Source organism: Neopsephotus bourkii, unplaced genomic scaffold, assembly GCF_033783945.1.
Source record: "Neopsephotus bourkii isolate Nb327-2 ecotype Australia unplaced genomic scaffold, CSIRO-AGI_Nbou_v1 NB_1654, whole genome shotgun sequence".
NCBI lineage: Eukaryota > Metazoa > Chordata > Aves > Psittaciformes > Psittacidae > Neopsephotus > Neopsephotus bourkii.
In genome coordinates this window covers 95,592-111,934 of record NW_026902128.1, presented here as the reverse complement: position 1 = coordinate 111,934, position 16,343 = coordinate 95,592, and the positions used below count along the sequence as shown (strand labels likewise).

Here is a 16,343-nt window from a genome sequence, read left to right as displayed (position 1 = left end):
AGTCTCGGAAGGGTCCCAGCGATGGGATTATTCCAATGCAACTGCACCCATGAAGGCTTCAGAGTGGAGGCAGCTGTGCCAGCCTGCTTTCCTGCAAGGCAGGGCTTTTTCCTCTGCTGGGATGGACAACGCTGAAGACCTGGGAACCATGGGAAGGATAACTTTTTTGCTTATGTTTGAAAACTTGCTAATAACCTCAGTGTTACACTGAGGTGTGTGTTGTTCCCTTAAAACTTCTCAGCAGCTGATACCCAAAGAGTGGTGCAGTTGAAATTCTTATTTCCTGGAGGATAGGGCTGCTTTAATCTCCATTAAGATACATGATGAATGTTTTGGATAGTAAATTAATTTCACGGTTGCTAGAGCCAACAAGAAACTCCCTGTATTGCATGTGAAGTTCAGAATATTGTACATGTACTATGGAGAAAATATCCCAGACTCTTTTTAAATTAGAAGTTATTTTAATAATTAGAATAATTTAGTTAATTATTATACAATATTTGTTTCCCATCACCAGTTAATTTATATACAAAGGGAAGAGTCTAATTCTCCCTGCTGTGCCATGCTATGTGATAGAATTACTTATCTGGGGACACAGAAAAATAAGAATTTATGGTTTATTTTTCAAGGGATGTGAAGCTGTCATTAGCTGAGAGAGGCATGTTTTAAAACAGAACTCAATTAGTGTGCTTCTTGCCGTGGCTCAACTTAGAAATATGAGAAATTAAGTGAAAACGAGGCGAGGATGATGGGGCCCTTCAAACATAAGTGAAGTCTTGGTGAGTCACAGCCTTCCTCCTCACCTTTAGTGTTTATAAATGAAAGCAGGCTGTGAAAAAGCAAGTTAGTGCCTTCTCTGGGAGAGGCACCGTGTAGCTGAGAGCTACAATAAGAGTCTTCTGGAGTAGAAAAGGTGAGGAGGGACTAAAGTCAATGCAAGAAGCTTTTTGTGGCTCTGGTAGGCTTTGCAATGGGATTTGAACATCTTCCTTTCAGTCTGGCATGACTGCAAAAGATATAGAGAACAGCAGAAAAGAGAAACCAGGCTGTCAACGTGGAGCTGTGGGAGAAGCTTGAAAAATGAATTTTCTTTGGTCTGTGGAAGGGCAGGCTCAAGGGAGACAGGGCAAAGTGAAGGGGGATGGCAGGGGCTTTCATAAAACATTGTTGGAAAGAAAATAATAGAAGGCTGCTCCGTCTACAATTGTGGATGGAGAAAGAATAAGTGAAAATTTTAAAGCAGAGAAAGTCATGTTGGACACCTTTCCAATGCAAAGGCAGGTAGGCAATAGAAGATGCTAGCTGGGGACTTTGTGGAACTTCGGTTGCTGGAGGTGCTGAAGAGGCAGTATCAGTCAGGAGAGGCTCAGGTAGAACTGGCTTTCTCTGGGGAGGGCTGTGTCCAGCAGCTCCCTGTTTCAGGGAGGTATTTTATTCGTCTGTTGCAGTCGCTGAAAAAGAACTAGATTTTGGTTGAGGCTTCTCTATGTAAGATGCAGCTTCTTATTTTTAATTCTGAATGAGCTGCTTTAGGATTACTGAACCATGGCTCTCCCCATGGCATGAGCAAAGCTCAGCTGGGAAACCCCTGGGCTCATAGAGGGCATCTCTGAGCACAGCACAGATTGTCAAACTTAAAATTTTAGTATGCATTTTTTTCCTGAATTAATCTGGTGTAAGTGCAGTGCTGTAATAAAACCTCCACAGAGAAACAGCAAATATTAAATATCTTGACATTTGCTTTTAATGCTTACTGAATAGATGTCTGTATTTTATATATATATATACATGTTGGGGAGATGGCAGTTGTTTGCCACAGCCTCACAAAATAGCCCAGCGTGTACCTGAATACCAACTGTGTTGATGATTCTACTTTACTTCCCCAACCTGCATGATAAAGAGTGCTTGTTTGTGGCATGTAGATATTAATTGCTGGTTTTGATGAGCACGCTCAAATAGAGAACTTTAGATGAGTCAGTGAAGTCTAAGATCCAAACATATCCAGAACAAAATTCATCAGCCCCTGTGATGATGGTTGGTGGCACCGTGTCAGCGCTAGGTGGGTGGTAGGGTTGGAAGTTTGCTGTAGTTTTCACTGGCTGGATGATTTTTCTCACTGTGGGTGGACAGGTAAAGAATAGCCATCACCTAATTGCTGCCTCATTTGGGGCAGGTGAAAGAAAACGTACTATGTAACTTCATTGTTGGCTAGGTTTTGGATCTGTTGCTGATTGTACAGTCCTCCTGGTGTTGCCATGGGAATGCAATAATCAGGTTATGAATAATTGGAGCATTTTCTTTTACTGCTGCAGAAAAGTGGTGTTGTGTAATTATCTCTTCTTCTAATGGAAGTTGTGCTCAAAGCCAATTGTTTAGTGTTTGTATAAACCTGTTGCAGAGAACAAAAGTTTTTGCAAGTGAATGTTGTTTCAAAAATGTGCCAGAAAGCCAGCACATGCACACACACTTCTCCAAAAGCATTACATCACTAGAATGTGTTGAAGAGTTTTCTCAAAATTGCAAAGGCAAAACAATGTCTACAGTTGAACTTCCATCCTTATGATGTTACTGTGGCTTGCTCTTTGTATTTCGACAAATAACCTCTTGATAGCAGGCAGATAGTGTTCTGTGTAAATGCTAATGCTGTTAAAAACTAGTGCAAAAAAGAAAATAATTTTCATTTAATGACATATGTTCCCTGTAAAACTGAGGTCTGGTTAAAAGTGCAGTGGCTATACAGGTCTGGTGGGAAACTTGGTTGGAGGATGCTAATTATTCTGTTACTGTTCAAAGCTTTAGCAGTGTAAAAACTTGATACATGAGGATTTTTGTGATTCTGAAATGAAAAAAAAGTTAGAAATGAGGAAGACTTCTTCCCTACCCCCCCCCGCCCCCCCAAATAGTGTATTTTCTTATGTGATGCCCTACCCTTCTTTAGCAGTCTGAGGTTCTATTCAGGCTAAAGTATTGTTTTGTGACCAAAGGCCTATTCTGGATTTGTGTCCAGTTACATTCCCACAAGCTTCCTGTGTGACCCTGCATCACACATTTAATTTCTTTGTCCCATAGTTTCACTTGTGAAGTGAGGAGAATAACAACCCCATTCCAGCCAGATGTTCTGGAGATGGATTCATGAGTCCTTGTGGGGTAACGTGGTGCTGGGTCATAGAAATGCTGTTGTGCTTCTGCTTCAGATGTCACAATGTTATCTTGAGCTAATATTCATCATGTAATGAATGACTCTCCAGTTTCAGGTTGTTGTGTTGTGGTTTGTGTGCTAATGGATTAATTTCAGATGTTTTCAACGTAGTTAGTTGTTCTCTTTGTTTCCAAAGTAGTCCTAATTTATTTAACAGTATTTGCCATTCAAGTCAACTGATTTTAGACAGATGTTTGTCTCTTATGTTTTAGTCTAGACATCTATGATTTACAGTCTGTAGCCCATCTGGTGAATTGCCATGGGAGTATGCTTATTTTCAATGCTTGAAGTATTGCAACATAGTCTTTGCAAGTGTTTTTGCAGTAGCAGCTGATGAGCCAACCATCAGAAAAGGTTTATTTTAGCAAAAGAATCCAACTTGTTTGTTCAGATTAGAGCAGGAAAATACTCCATTTCTATTCAAAATAACACCAAAAAATGTTCCACTCTAAAATGTTGCCTGTAAATTGAAACTCTGGAATAATACATGTGCTCAGTGCTAAAAGGTAGCAAACCCCACCTGGGAATGTGAAAGAACAGTAAAAGACCTGAAGAACCCATCTCATCTTTCTTTATTCTCTGTGGCAAGTGTGCTTGTCTAACCTTTTCTAAAGACTTCAGTGGCCCCTATGTTGTCAGTGTAAGCTTAATTGCTGCAAATGGTGATTGCTGGTGCTCTGTCACTGGCATAGGGTGGCCCTATGTTGTGGGACCAGATCCTTGTCCCTAGGTGCTTCCTGCTCCACTTCCAGCCCCACAGCAGAAGCAGAAGCTGTTGATGGCCATGGGGATGATGTGCCAGGCTAATAAAGCAGCCCATTAATCTCGTCTGGACTCTCTTCTGCTTGTTAAATCAGTGAAATGTGGTGAACCCCAAAGGTGCAGGATGGCATGTGAGGTCTTGCAGCTGAGGAGAGGGACAATTTTTTTTAATGCTCTCAGGATAAGTATCTCAATATGCAATGCACTCAATGTTTGAAACATCAAACATTTGATGTCTGAAAATATATTAATTCATAGTTCTGTGGGTATAAAAATGAGCATTTTACTTTGCTTCCTCTTCAAATTCAGATGCAATAGTACTGTGTGACAGCTTGTAGCATTGTGATAGCTTTGGACAGGGCATATTTGGTGAAACTGATATCTTTTTAGTTCATTTCCTGTTTTTATGAGTTACTGTATAATTTCTAGAATATGCCTCAAACCAAAACACAACATCTGGGAGACACACATTGCAAAATATCACCCTGCTGAGTAGGAACCTCTTGGTTCTTACATTTAACTGGAGAGTACTGTTGTTTAACTCCAGATTGAATGTACTTGAGCCTCCTGCTGTGTGTAGCAGGTCAAGTAGCAAATACGAGTAAAATAAACTGTTTTCAAGAGTCTCTAGTGTAAGCAGCAAAGGTGCTGTCATGTAAATAAGGCAGAATATGCTCCAGGAGCTGTCTGCTTGATGCTTTTGGCACAGATTTCAGAGTATTTTGATTTGATGTTTAGTTGAGTTTGTCTGCACATGTTGAAAACATCAGTCAAACCCAGACTCTAGACTGGATATTATTGTCGGGCCAGTGGCTCTAAGTACTAACCATGTAAATCAAGTGTACGTGATTTGCAGTTTAATGTTAGTAATGATAATGCACTGAAACTCCAATAGACTGATGTATTTTTTATAACTTTATTTTTGCATTTTATTTGTAATTATATTTACAGGAAATTAACTTGAAAATCTGGGGGAGCAGGTAAAAGCCTGCTATAATTTTAACCTTTCCTAATGTAGTCACAGGATTTAGAAAGAATATTTAAAAAAACAAAGCGGTCATAGAAGTTGCTAAAGATCAAAGGTGCTTCAGTCTCCATCTTCAAACACTGTGTTACAGGTTGAGGTACCTGTTCAGTGGTTAAGCCATGCAGGTCCAGGAGACGTCAAGCTGGTAACTTCTTTTTTTCAGATGTTACATTTGCATTGAAGTTATCAGTGGTTGTGGGATCCGACGTAATTTGAAATTCACAGAGCCATTTCTGTTAAACTTGAGGGTTTTGGTAATGCACTTCTCTGATGAAGTGAAGAAATTGCTTCATACTACTAAACTGTGATCTGAATAGAAAACAAAGAGGACAGTGTGAATGGTTGTGTGTTAGGCATCTTTTTCTTCACATCCTTATGTGTAGGTGAGGTTGTCTTTTAAAAAAGGACAAATGTATATGGACAGGCAATGTAAAGCGCTCTATATGTGTTGTCTTCTTCAGGCATGAGCTGGATGCTTTCATTAACCCTAACCATGTTATAAGATGTTACATTTGCACCTTTCACAACTCAACCTGTGGCAGGTTGAATGCAGTGTAATGGGATTTTTTGATATTTCAGACCTCTCCAAAGGTATTTTTTAAAGCTGTCATTTTACCCCCTCAAGCACTTAGTATTGTGAAAACTGCTCCTTCTTTTCTGTCTGATGTGGAGTTTCTTTAATCTAGAAATTTGCTTAATCTAAAGATACAGTATTTGGAGCTTGATCAGCAATCAATTTAAGACCCTGTGTCCTAATAACTTAAGTACCCTGGGAGTCTGCCTTTTACTGTATTGTGAACAGGAGTAAGTTGGCATCTGGGTTACCTTTTGTCTAAGATTGCACCTCAAAATTGTGGTGCTATTTATATGTGAAAGCTGTTTGCATCCTACTGTAAAGGTTTTTATGAAATGGTCTTGTTAGCTTGTGCTAACAAGCAGTTTTAGGCTCTGGCCGAAAGGCTAGGAAAAACACCACATCTCTGCTGCAGAGGAAGGATGATGAATGTAATGATCCAGGATTTGTTTTTCCTTGTAACCTTGTTTCATCCGTAAGCTGATTCGAGAGTAACCAAGTGGAGGGGAAAGATACTGGTCCCAACAGCATCAGGGAGCCTGTTTGTGCTTGCTTCATTGAGGAAATTGTTCCGGAACAGCTGTTCATCCATGTGAAAATGCAAACCCTTGAGTCCTGGCCAAGGTCAGCAAGCCCTGGGTCGTTCTAGCAAAGCAGGCCAGTTTGCCCTTTAATTATCTCTCCTTTTCATTTGGTCATACCTCTTGCTTCATAGATCTACTTCCTGAGAAGCACCCTGTGTGAAAGATCTGCTATTAGTTTTGTTGTGAATCCAAGGGAGGCATAGTATTTTTGTCATGGATTACTTAACTAGGTAACTGTTGAACTTTATAATGCATTTACCTGTCTGGATTGTATGTTTTTCTTAGCTAGTGCAGTAGTTTCTAGTTATTAAAATGTACAGGATTCTTAAACTTCAGAGTAAGTGGTGTTTCCCTGGTAATGCAGATATTGCAGTGTGAAATGGTAAGTTGGTATGTGATTGCTAGAAACAGGGTTGTGAAATTCCTGAACTTCAGAGAGTTTTCAGTAACAGGTCTCAGAATGGGAACTTCGTTACAATGCCTGGTAGGGTTTGCTCTCATTAATAAGCTATGCAAAACAGTAGAAACACAGAGCTAAACATATGCTCATAGGCTGGATGTGGAAAATATTCTACAGTGGACATAGTTTAGTAATAAAGAGAGAAAGGCAATGCTCTGTAAGCACTAAGGAAAGGAAAACAGTGTAGTGGAATTACTTCTTTGCCCTATAATGCTGTGTGGAAAGAAAGAAACAGGAAAGATGCATCACTATATCTGGAGGAACTGAATTGTCAGATTTTGGTTTCTATAAGGAAAAAACCCAATTAAACTAAAGTGATCTTTAATTCATGCATAAAAGGTCAATCGGGAACAAGAAAAAAATCTACTTATGCCCAAACTGGTTTTATACAAGAATTTTGGAAGTGCCGTGGATTGCAAGGCTATAATTAGCCTTGAAAACCTTGGGACAGAAGTTCCTCAAGTAGATTGCAAAATGATTTCTGAAAGAATAAAATTGGCCAGAAGGACTGGCAATCTCTTTGAGACAGAAGCATCCCCCTGGCAGGGTTAGTGGGAGGCAGAGATTGGAAAGGAGACTTACTTTTATCTGCAGCTTCACACAGTAAACCACAATGCAAGAAGGAATAGAATAATTTGTTAGATGGATGTGTGCAGGTATTCTTGAAAAGGTAATAGATTTGCAAAATCTTCTTGGTCATCTAAAATGGTTAAAATAATTTGTTGCCATGTCATCAGAGGAGTGACAGAGCAGCATGAAGGTGGGAACATGTGGCTTGGAAGAGGAGGACAGGCTCTTCTGGGGTGTCAAGCTGTTAATTAGCTCTGCCACAATATGAGGCTGAGTTGCTTACTGTCCCTTAATAATTAACTTATTAGAAATATGAAAACTTTATGCTCTTGCGGATGGGGAAAAGTGTGGTCTGTCACCTCCCTGGCTGGATGGACTTCAGTGCCTTCAGGCTGGTGCCTCCTCTGCTTTTCCTCTTATTTCAGAGGAGGAGGAATCGTTCCATTGCACCTGCATTTTGGATGGAGCCAGCCCCCGCATTTTGAGGGATCCCTCCAGAAGGTGATGGAGATGCTCTGTAGTTATGGTGAAGGAGCTTGGGGTGGAATTCATCCTCTTGCTTTGTCAGCAGAGGTGGCCAAAGGTCTTCTGGCTCAGATTCATTATGAACTCAGGAGAGAGCCAGCCTCAGTGTGTTAGCATATTTGAAAAGTACAAAAGCAAGTTCATTTCAGCGTACATTATCTGTGTTAGAACGGATCGACTTTTTCTCATTTAAATTAAGTTTTGTATTAAGCCACAAGCTTCAATTAAAATTTGAGAAGTTCTAAGTCCCTAGAGGACATATTACTTATATCCATCCTGTGGATACAAGCAAATGAGGAACATTCTTCTCTAAATGTCTGCTTTTTAACAGTTAAATAAAATTTGACATAACCAAAAACACTAAAAAAGAACCAACAAAAAATCAAAAACCCCGACAAAAAACCCAAACCCTCAAAGATATGATTTTGTTGTAGTGTTAATTGGGGCATGGTTTCACTGCAAGAATAGTCTTTAGTAATTCCTGGGAGTCATCATGCTGTGGGTCTGTATTTTACTCACTACTGCTTGAAGCTGATTTGATACCATTGATGAGAGAGATGAAATAATGTATGCTAAAGTCATTTGGCTAACCTTGAAATCAAAGCGCTGGAAACAAAATCTAGCTGCAAATCAGTAGGCTGTCATTCTTTTAAAACTTGTTATCCAAATGACTTTAACAGTTTGTGGGTCATATGCAAGGTTAAGAATCATCTTGCATGGTGCATGTTTTGATGATAAAACATGATTTTTTAAATTTTATTTTTAATTGGAATGGAAGTGTTACAGTCAACAGGATCGGTGTGGGAGTTTGATTTCTTCCTGCGAGAAGATTGCTACTCCATTGAGCAATTGGCACAAGGTTTAGAAAGACAGATATGAGGCTTGCCAAGCAAAGTGTTTCTCATTTTTTGCATATAGAGTATCTAGTCTATCTATATGGAGAAGCTCCAAAACTGTTCCATTTTTAAATTTATTTGCAAGTCAGAGTACCTATTTTTGAGGAAAACTCTCTAGGGTCAATAAAACTGTAAGTAGATAGCATTTTGGTGAGGGGCTGAAACAGGTTAAACATTAATGCTTTATTCTACCAAGCAACATTTGTGTAACATATACATTGCTGTCTGCTTAAATAGTGAACTCAGGATTTTTGATTTTAAAATGCCTTTTCTTTCCATGTAGTTGTTCAGGTTTGAGAAATCACTGACATGGAATGAGTCGTGTAACCATGTTAACTACTCATTTTACATAACCTCAGGCATGTTCCATTCTGAAGAACTGAATTACACTTGACAGTCCAGTGTGGATTGAATCCCCCCCCAAAAATATTATTGTTTTTACCAGTATTGGTTGTTACGTATAGATATACTGTCCAGCTCACTGTGGAGTACAATTTGGCAGTGTACATAGACCAAAGTAGCTTCAGAGAGAAATAAAAAACATATTCCTCAAAAGAAATTTGCAGATTTTTTTTAATAGGAAACCCGTGTTTACTGAAATAATATTTCTGTAAAGTTCCTTCCGAACCAGTTGTCACTTCATGTTTTTGATGGGTATAGATAGAGCCACTTACAGAGCCATTTAGGGGGTAGCTCACTCCCCATAATCAATTACTGCTCATGATGAATATTTTTTCCATTCACACTAAAATTGTTGATTATCTGAGGAGACAATGTTGAAAGAGCTATAGAATAAGGTGGAGGAACTCGTGTGAGATGAATAAGGTACCCTAAAAAGTAGCCTATACTTTACCTATACTAGCAATAGGTAGTATAGTACCTGTTGGTAGTGTAGGTAAAATTTCCCACATAGTTAAGCATAGGGAAGGGTGAAGAGCAGCAGAACCACACACCTAAAATGACTTCCTTTAATTAAAACTTTGGAGTTCCCATGTGCTTAATACAATTGTTGATAAATCACTGTATTTCAAATCTAGATGTGACTAATAAAAACAGTATGTGCTGATTAAACTATAAATAACTGGATAGAGAAAACGACCCAGGGTCAGAGGAGATACAAATAGCTCAGATGGATTCATGTGTGTAACTTGAATTTTGAGAGGTTGGGTGTTCCTGTTTATTGTCCAATAATCAGCCTGAGGAGTATTATAAAAATATAGATGGAATAGGGAGTGACTTTTTGATAATTTCATGTGGCTTGGTTTTGCTGATACCAGACAACAGACTGGTATCAGCAAACTTTGTTGCTGGGGATTTCATTAGTTTTAGCCTAAACTTTAGGAGCAGTCAGTTCTAAAGGCTATTACATCCCATCTATGCCTGTGCCTTCATATGTTTTAGTGCTTAGCTTCCCTACCTAGAATGTGATATGGTTTGGATATGCTTGATGGCTTCTCCATCAGAGAAGGTTATGAAGTTATCTTTTGTATTGTTAGTCAAAGCTGAAATTCAATTTGCAGCAGCAAGGAGCAGAATTCTCTAAGCTATTCTTGAGAGTTTGACCATGACTATTTTCTTAGACCATGGCAAATGGACTAGCTAACAGGCTAGTATAAATATTTTAATATATAATAAGGAGGTAATTAAATCAATTTTTCTTTTTCAAAGTAGTCAACTCTTATTGCAAACATTTGTCTGATGTTTTGGAGATTCATTTTATTGACTGCTGTATGTGATGTTCCTGATTTTAATGGCTGAATCAATGAGCAATTGAGCAAACTATTCCCATTTATCTAGAGGCTCTCTTTTAGCTGTGAGGCTCTGTTTGCAGAAGTCGAATGGTTATGGCACTTGCTTTGTTATCCTTTTATTCAGTGCCTCAAAATGGAACTTGCATGTTTCAGGGCTGGATTTCGGAGTGGAAACCATAAGCTTCTTGCTTGTATAACCACATTCCAAGGTTAGTCTGAATAGCTGAGATAATGAATTTGGTCTTTGTGTATTCTTAAATAGATAGATAGTTTTTCACATATGTGACTTTTTTTTGCTACAATTGGACGCTTTCCTTGGGAGCTGCCTAATTCCAGGCTGCACAGTTTCTGCTTTGTTCTCGGCTCTCATGCCTTCGACAAGAATAACTTAACCAGATTTCAATATAGGAATTGTGGGCTGCTAAAGGACGTATTGTGTTACTGCTTAATGCTGTATAAGTTGATCAGTGGGTAATATAAAGTCTATGTTTTAGCTGTTTTATGATGAAAATATTATTTCAACGGAATATATGGTAAAGTCATTGAACAATGATCTTATTCTCAGAGTGATGGCACAAGGTATTTTCCATATACCAGAAATTAGAAGAGCTGCTCATTTTGTTCTTGCAGGCTTCCAAAATAAAGCTATTTTTAGGCTTTTCTGAGCAGTTGTGCATTTTTTTAACTGAAAAAATATCTTCTTTGTTTCCTTCTATTAGGACCTGCAGAGGTTCCCATGATGTCACCCAATGGATCCATTCCCCCTATTCATGTGCCTCCCGGTTATATCTCACAGGTATGCTTTTTGAAGATTTAAAATTATACAAGAGCAATAGCATGAATCCATTTAGGCAGGTTTACTTGGTAGAAGTTTAGTTTATAAATATTAATGAGAACAGTAATACCTTTTCATATTCTGCCTCTTTACTGACAGTACACATACATTTGCACAACTGAGCATACGTGCACCTTCACACCCTGGTATGTATACCAGTTTTATTTATAACACTAATAAAAGGTATGCATGTAGATTGAGCCTATATATATGCAACTTCTTTCCCTTTGTTAGGTCATACTTTTAGTGAGACAGCTGGAAGGGTAGGGGATAGTGAAAGTCAGAGGAACCACTGTAGCTATAAAATATGCTGTTGATCCTCAGTATCTTCCCAGCAGAAATTCTGCAGCATATCCAGAACTGGGACACTTTGCTTTGTTTGCAAGAATAAATGTGATTTAATTATCAAGTTATGGAAAAAACTTTTCACTAATCTGTTTTGGAACTCTTGAACAGCTACTCCTTTTCTATGTGCCCTTCCTTCCATCTTCTGCAAATCATAGACTCTTTCTGAAGGAATAAAAGAAAAAAATAACGGTTGATGTAAGGCAGTATAGCTGTCAACAATACAATAAATCCAGTACCTTCATCACTTTCTTTGAGACCTGGACTGGACTGAAAACTTCATTTAAATTCTACAAGGTGTTTAAAATATCCTTGCTGAATAGTGTAAGAACCTTTGATACATATATTTTGGCATCTTGTTAAGTAGAAAATAGATGATGTTCTGGAATCCCTTCCCCTTCCCAGGAAACATGTGAGCTTGTGTAATTCTGAAAAATTGTGGATGGTGTCATACTTAAATCCCACAAAATACTGCAATTGCTCTGTGGTATTTTAACCTCTGAACAGAGTGAAAACAAATACAGGGGACACTGTGAGCCACCCTAGGAGACAGATCAGGTTAGCTGGTGGTCTAGCTTCCTCCTGCTCCTGGAGCATCCCAAGTTGAGTGGTTGGGGTATGCTTTGAGGCCACTTTTGTAGTTCTGCTGAATACTTAGTGCTTAGTACTCCTCGTGGGCTCACCTAATTTAATAAGCTGACCCATATCATGCAAAGGAATGTTTTAAAGATTTATGCTTCCTTTGAAATAAATTTAACACCTTTTTGTTATTAAAGTGTTTATACTTCTCAGTCCCTCTATTGAGATGAGTGCTTGGGGCGTGATTGAAATGCTTTACAAACCAGAGTGATGAAAATCTTCCAGTTGTATCTCTGTCTGAACCCAGTTCCTCTTTAATGCTTTTGGTGCGGTACCATTATAATTCCACTAAAGCCCTTAAGTAGTTTCTTAACCAAAAAATCCCCAAGCAAAAACCCTCTTCTGAAAATTTTTTTTCTGACAAGCTGGAATATGTTGTAACGTATTCAATTTACAACTTTCGTATGTTGTAAAGTTTTAGGGGAAAAGCACTGTATGCAGTGTTTTTAGGCAGCAGAATATGTGTTATGATGTCTTGCAAGTGAGCCTCTTGCCTTTCAGACAACTTTGTATTAAATGGCATTTGAAAGTGTGAGTAATCAAATTAGTTCTTCTTGTAATAAACGTTTCTGCCTTTTTTGCTCTTGCTCTCATCTACTACCTAAAAAAGTGAAAATCTCTATGATAAACAATGAAAACAACTTAAATTCAGAATTGCAAGCAAAAGGCCATAAAACAACTCAGTGCACTCAAAATACATTTGATTTTTGTGTTTGATTTGTCCCTGAACTATACATCTAACAGTCAGGCAGACAGCAGGTGGCCCTACAGAGAAATAAAGGCAAGATATCTTTTTTTTCCATTTTGTTTTACCAAGCCTGTTGAGCTGCAAGTATTAGCCTCAAATATCACAGTAGTTTATGTGGTGATTGCAACCCTGGATTAAAATAGTGCTTCGTTACCTCTTTGGTATTATGAAAGTGATCAGCAAAAAAAAATGGCAGGAGGTTGCCTGCCCTGCAAGATCAGCCCCATGGGAAGCAGCAGTAAAATAGTTAAACCCTATTGCAAGTTTTCAAGGACCATATTGGTAGTTGTGACCAGAAGCTGGGTTTGTTGATATTAAGATGTTCCTAATGATGAGGCTTAGCCAGGGTGGGAAAAAATCCAGGGGAATAATAGAAGACAAATACACACTATCAGTTCAGATCTTTCATGCTATAGTTTTGCTTTCAAAGGCCAATTTGATACAACCAGTTATTATACATTTCCTTTTCAGCAGGCAAACCTCTTTGTACCTCTGGCAGATATGAACTACCAAATCAGAGATCATGTCTCTGTAATTCTTTGTTGGCTAATAGTTAGTTAAATGTAAAAGAGAGAAAAAATTCCTTGCCATGCTTTGTGTACCATACTACTACTGTACAAGTTGTGGAAGGTGGAAGGGCTGTATTTAATGCGTATGATGTCAGCAATTCAAACAAAATGTTGAATGTTGAAGGAGAAGCTCCTATGACTTGTCAGGAGCCAGACACAACCTGTTAATGCCCATTCTAGTTCCGAGCTGCGGACAGAGCTGCTTCCCTGTTGAGTGAGTCCTATGGGGCAGGCTGTGAGCTCACCCTTTGCTGAGATGTCCACTAGAGGCTTCTTGCCATCAGGATCTGTGGCCCGATGCCGCCTTCTGGCTTCCAGAGCACTCTAGCTCCCTGGTGTTGGCATAATTTGAAGATTAAAGGTCACAATTTGGATGCTAAGCTGTTATATTTGGGGATATCCTCATGGGTTTTGTTTGCTTTTCACAGTGTATGTTTGGGAGAAGAGAAGGAGTATTTGGGATGTTCTAATGAGTAGAACTAGAAAAATGGAAATGTCAAAAAGCACGATGATGAACTTGTTTGCTTAGGGCTATTGGCTGAGGACTGCTCTCTCAAATCTGTAGCCATTCCACTGGAGTTTGAGGAATTACTTGTGTAGTTGGACATGAACATCTGGCATGGATCTCCACTTTTGATTTTATTTACAGAGTTGTTAATATGTGACCTTTGTTACAGGTATCTTAAGGCTAAAGGACTAATTTACTGCTTGGAGCATGAAGTACATATAGTGCTGATTAGACAGCTTTTGTCAGGAAGTAAAGTTGGGGTCATACAACTGAACTATACAACTCAAGCCATGGTCCTGCAGTTTAGTATTCCCATGTTTTTGACAGAACCAAAGAGGAAAGTCTTTAAATTGCATTCTACAAGTGGTAGAAAGTGCATCATATCCTCAGGAATCAGGATTTTGGTCTTTGGGTAGAGGATGTATCCGAGAGAGGTGTTTTTCTCCCAAACTGTCTAGCATATGCTTTTAGCCACAAACTGGTTTTGTATTGCTTACTGCTCTCTGTGTGTTTTGTAGACTGTGATCAGTCAAGTCATTCTTTTAATATGAATGATCATCCTAACACTCTGAATCAAGGAAGGTCGTGCTCATCTCAAGCAAACCATAAAGTGAGCATTGGTCTTGAAGATCTGTATCATTCTAGATTTGAAATACCTAACATTCTTGCCAGCATTATAGATGCTCAGCTGTTTAATTTCCAGGTTCAAGGTACAGATTTAATATTGGTGCTTGTATGTGATGGATGGCAAAGATAGTGATGCAGACTTCCCAGGGCTGGTGTGTTTGAATTGGCATCCTTAAGAAATTAAGTGAATAAATAAAATGTTGACATCCAAGTTCCTTGAGGGTGAGCTCATTCTGTACTGTTTCTGGTACAGATTGATTTATGAATGAACTTTCAAACTAGTTTATGTACTGGTTTTGGCCCACCAGTGGCCGTGCACCAGATGTCCTTGCAGAATCTGGCAAACTAAATGAAATAAGAATTTTTTTATTTTTTTTATTTTGAAGTGGGAAGTTAATTGCATAATACCATATTACACCCATTCAGTACACGTGCATGTTACAGAATGAGAGTGACTGTATTCCTTTAACTGGAAACTTAAAAAATATAGGTACAGTTTACCTGTGCAAAATTAATATGCCTGTGTAGTGCTAAATTTCAGTGGAGAAAAATGAGAAAATGTGGGGTAGTGATGTACCTTGAATATGGGAATTATCTCTAGTTACACTGAGTTTTGATTGCTGCAGTGATACCCTTAATGTAAAGCAAATAACATTTGAAATGGTATTCTCAAAATGTGGCAACTGACGGGGGAGGCAATTTTATTGTGTATGAGTAATGTTTACTCAGATTCTCCTGAAAGATCATCTATCTACCTCACTCAGCAATTAAGCTCCCTAAAATACAGAAAAAAATACACTGAACTATGCTATAAGAATATTGTTATTGAGGCAGCATGCCAGTCACACCTGCAAGCACAAAAGTAACAGCAACAATTTACCTAGTAACCGTATACAGAATAAAGTTTAGCTCTAGGTGCCACAGGACTGGAGATCTTTCTTTTCTGTAAATATAAACTGCTAAAATTAGTAATACCAATCACTTTTAATATTCTGATTGCATCCGGAGACCTCAACAGGGATTGGGGTTTCATTGCTGCTTGGCACTGAAGTAGAGGCAGTTTAGAAGACAATGTGTTTCCTGATTAATTTATGATCTTCATGACTAACGGTTTTAAGCAGATACAAAGAATTGCAGATTTCTTCTTTAAATAGAAAAGTTTTTCCTCTCTGGAAATTTACTTTATTTACATTAATGGATCAAAACTAATTGCTCTATCTTTGATGAATTGAAACAATGTCATCTCCCAGAATGGCACTGCTACAAGCTACCCATTGCAAATTCCGTGAATCAAGAGATATCTACACACTTAACCCATGATGGTTTTGTAGTTATCTAATGCATATAATAAATGATACATTGCATTGCCAAGTTTAATGGACTGTTAAGGACTGAATACCATACTTAAAGATTGTATGTGATTGTAAGTTGAGGAGGAAAATGCCCTGTAGAATAGGGAAATGAAGTCTTAGGGTTTCCTGTGGTTTTGCCTTCATTTGGAACATGGGCACATGAAGTAGCAGGAATGCTGTCAGCATCTGTGGCCTGGGAGGAAACAAATAAAAGATATTAGTCTCTTAGCTTTTTGCCCAAAGTTGTATGGAAGGCTCGTACATACTTTGAGTTGGAATAGATTATCATTGTAGGTCCCTTCTAATTGAAATACTCTATCCCCTCATCTGCATCTTTTCTCTCACTACTGCTGATATTTTAGTCTCATCTAG

At 38.5% G+C, this 16,343-nt stretch overlaps 1 protein-coding gene across 1 annotated transcript in view; it reads left to right on the top strand.

Moving 5' to 3' along the window:
• Positions 1-16,343, top strand: part of FNDC3B (fibronectin type III domain containing 3B) — a 195,702-nt gene that overhangs the window by 89,763 nt on the left and 89,596 nt on the right. Inside the window, exon 4 of the mRNA XM_061374824.1 lies at positions 11,068-11,144. Coding sequence (XP_061230808.1) covers positions 11,068-11,144 — 77 coding nt within the window. The remainder of the gene's footprint in view (positions 1-11,067; positions 11,145-16,343) is intronic.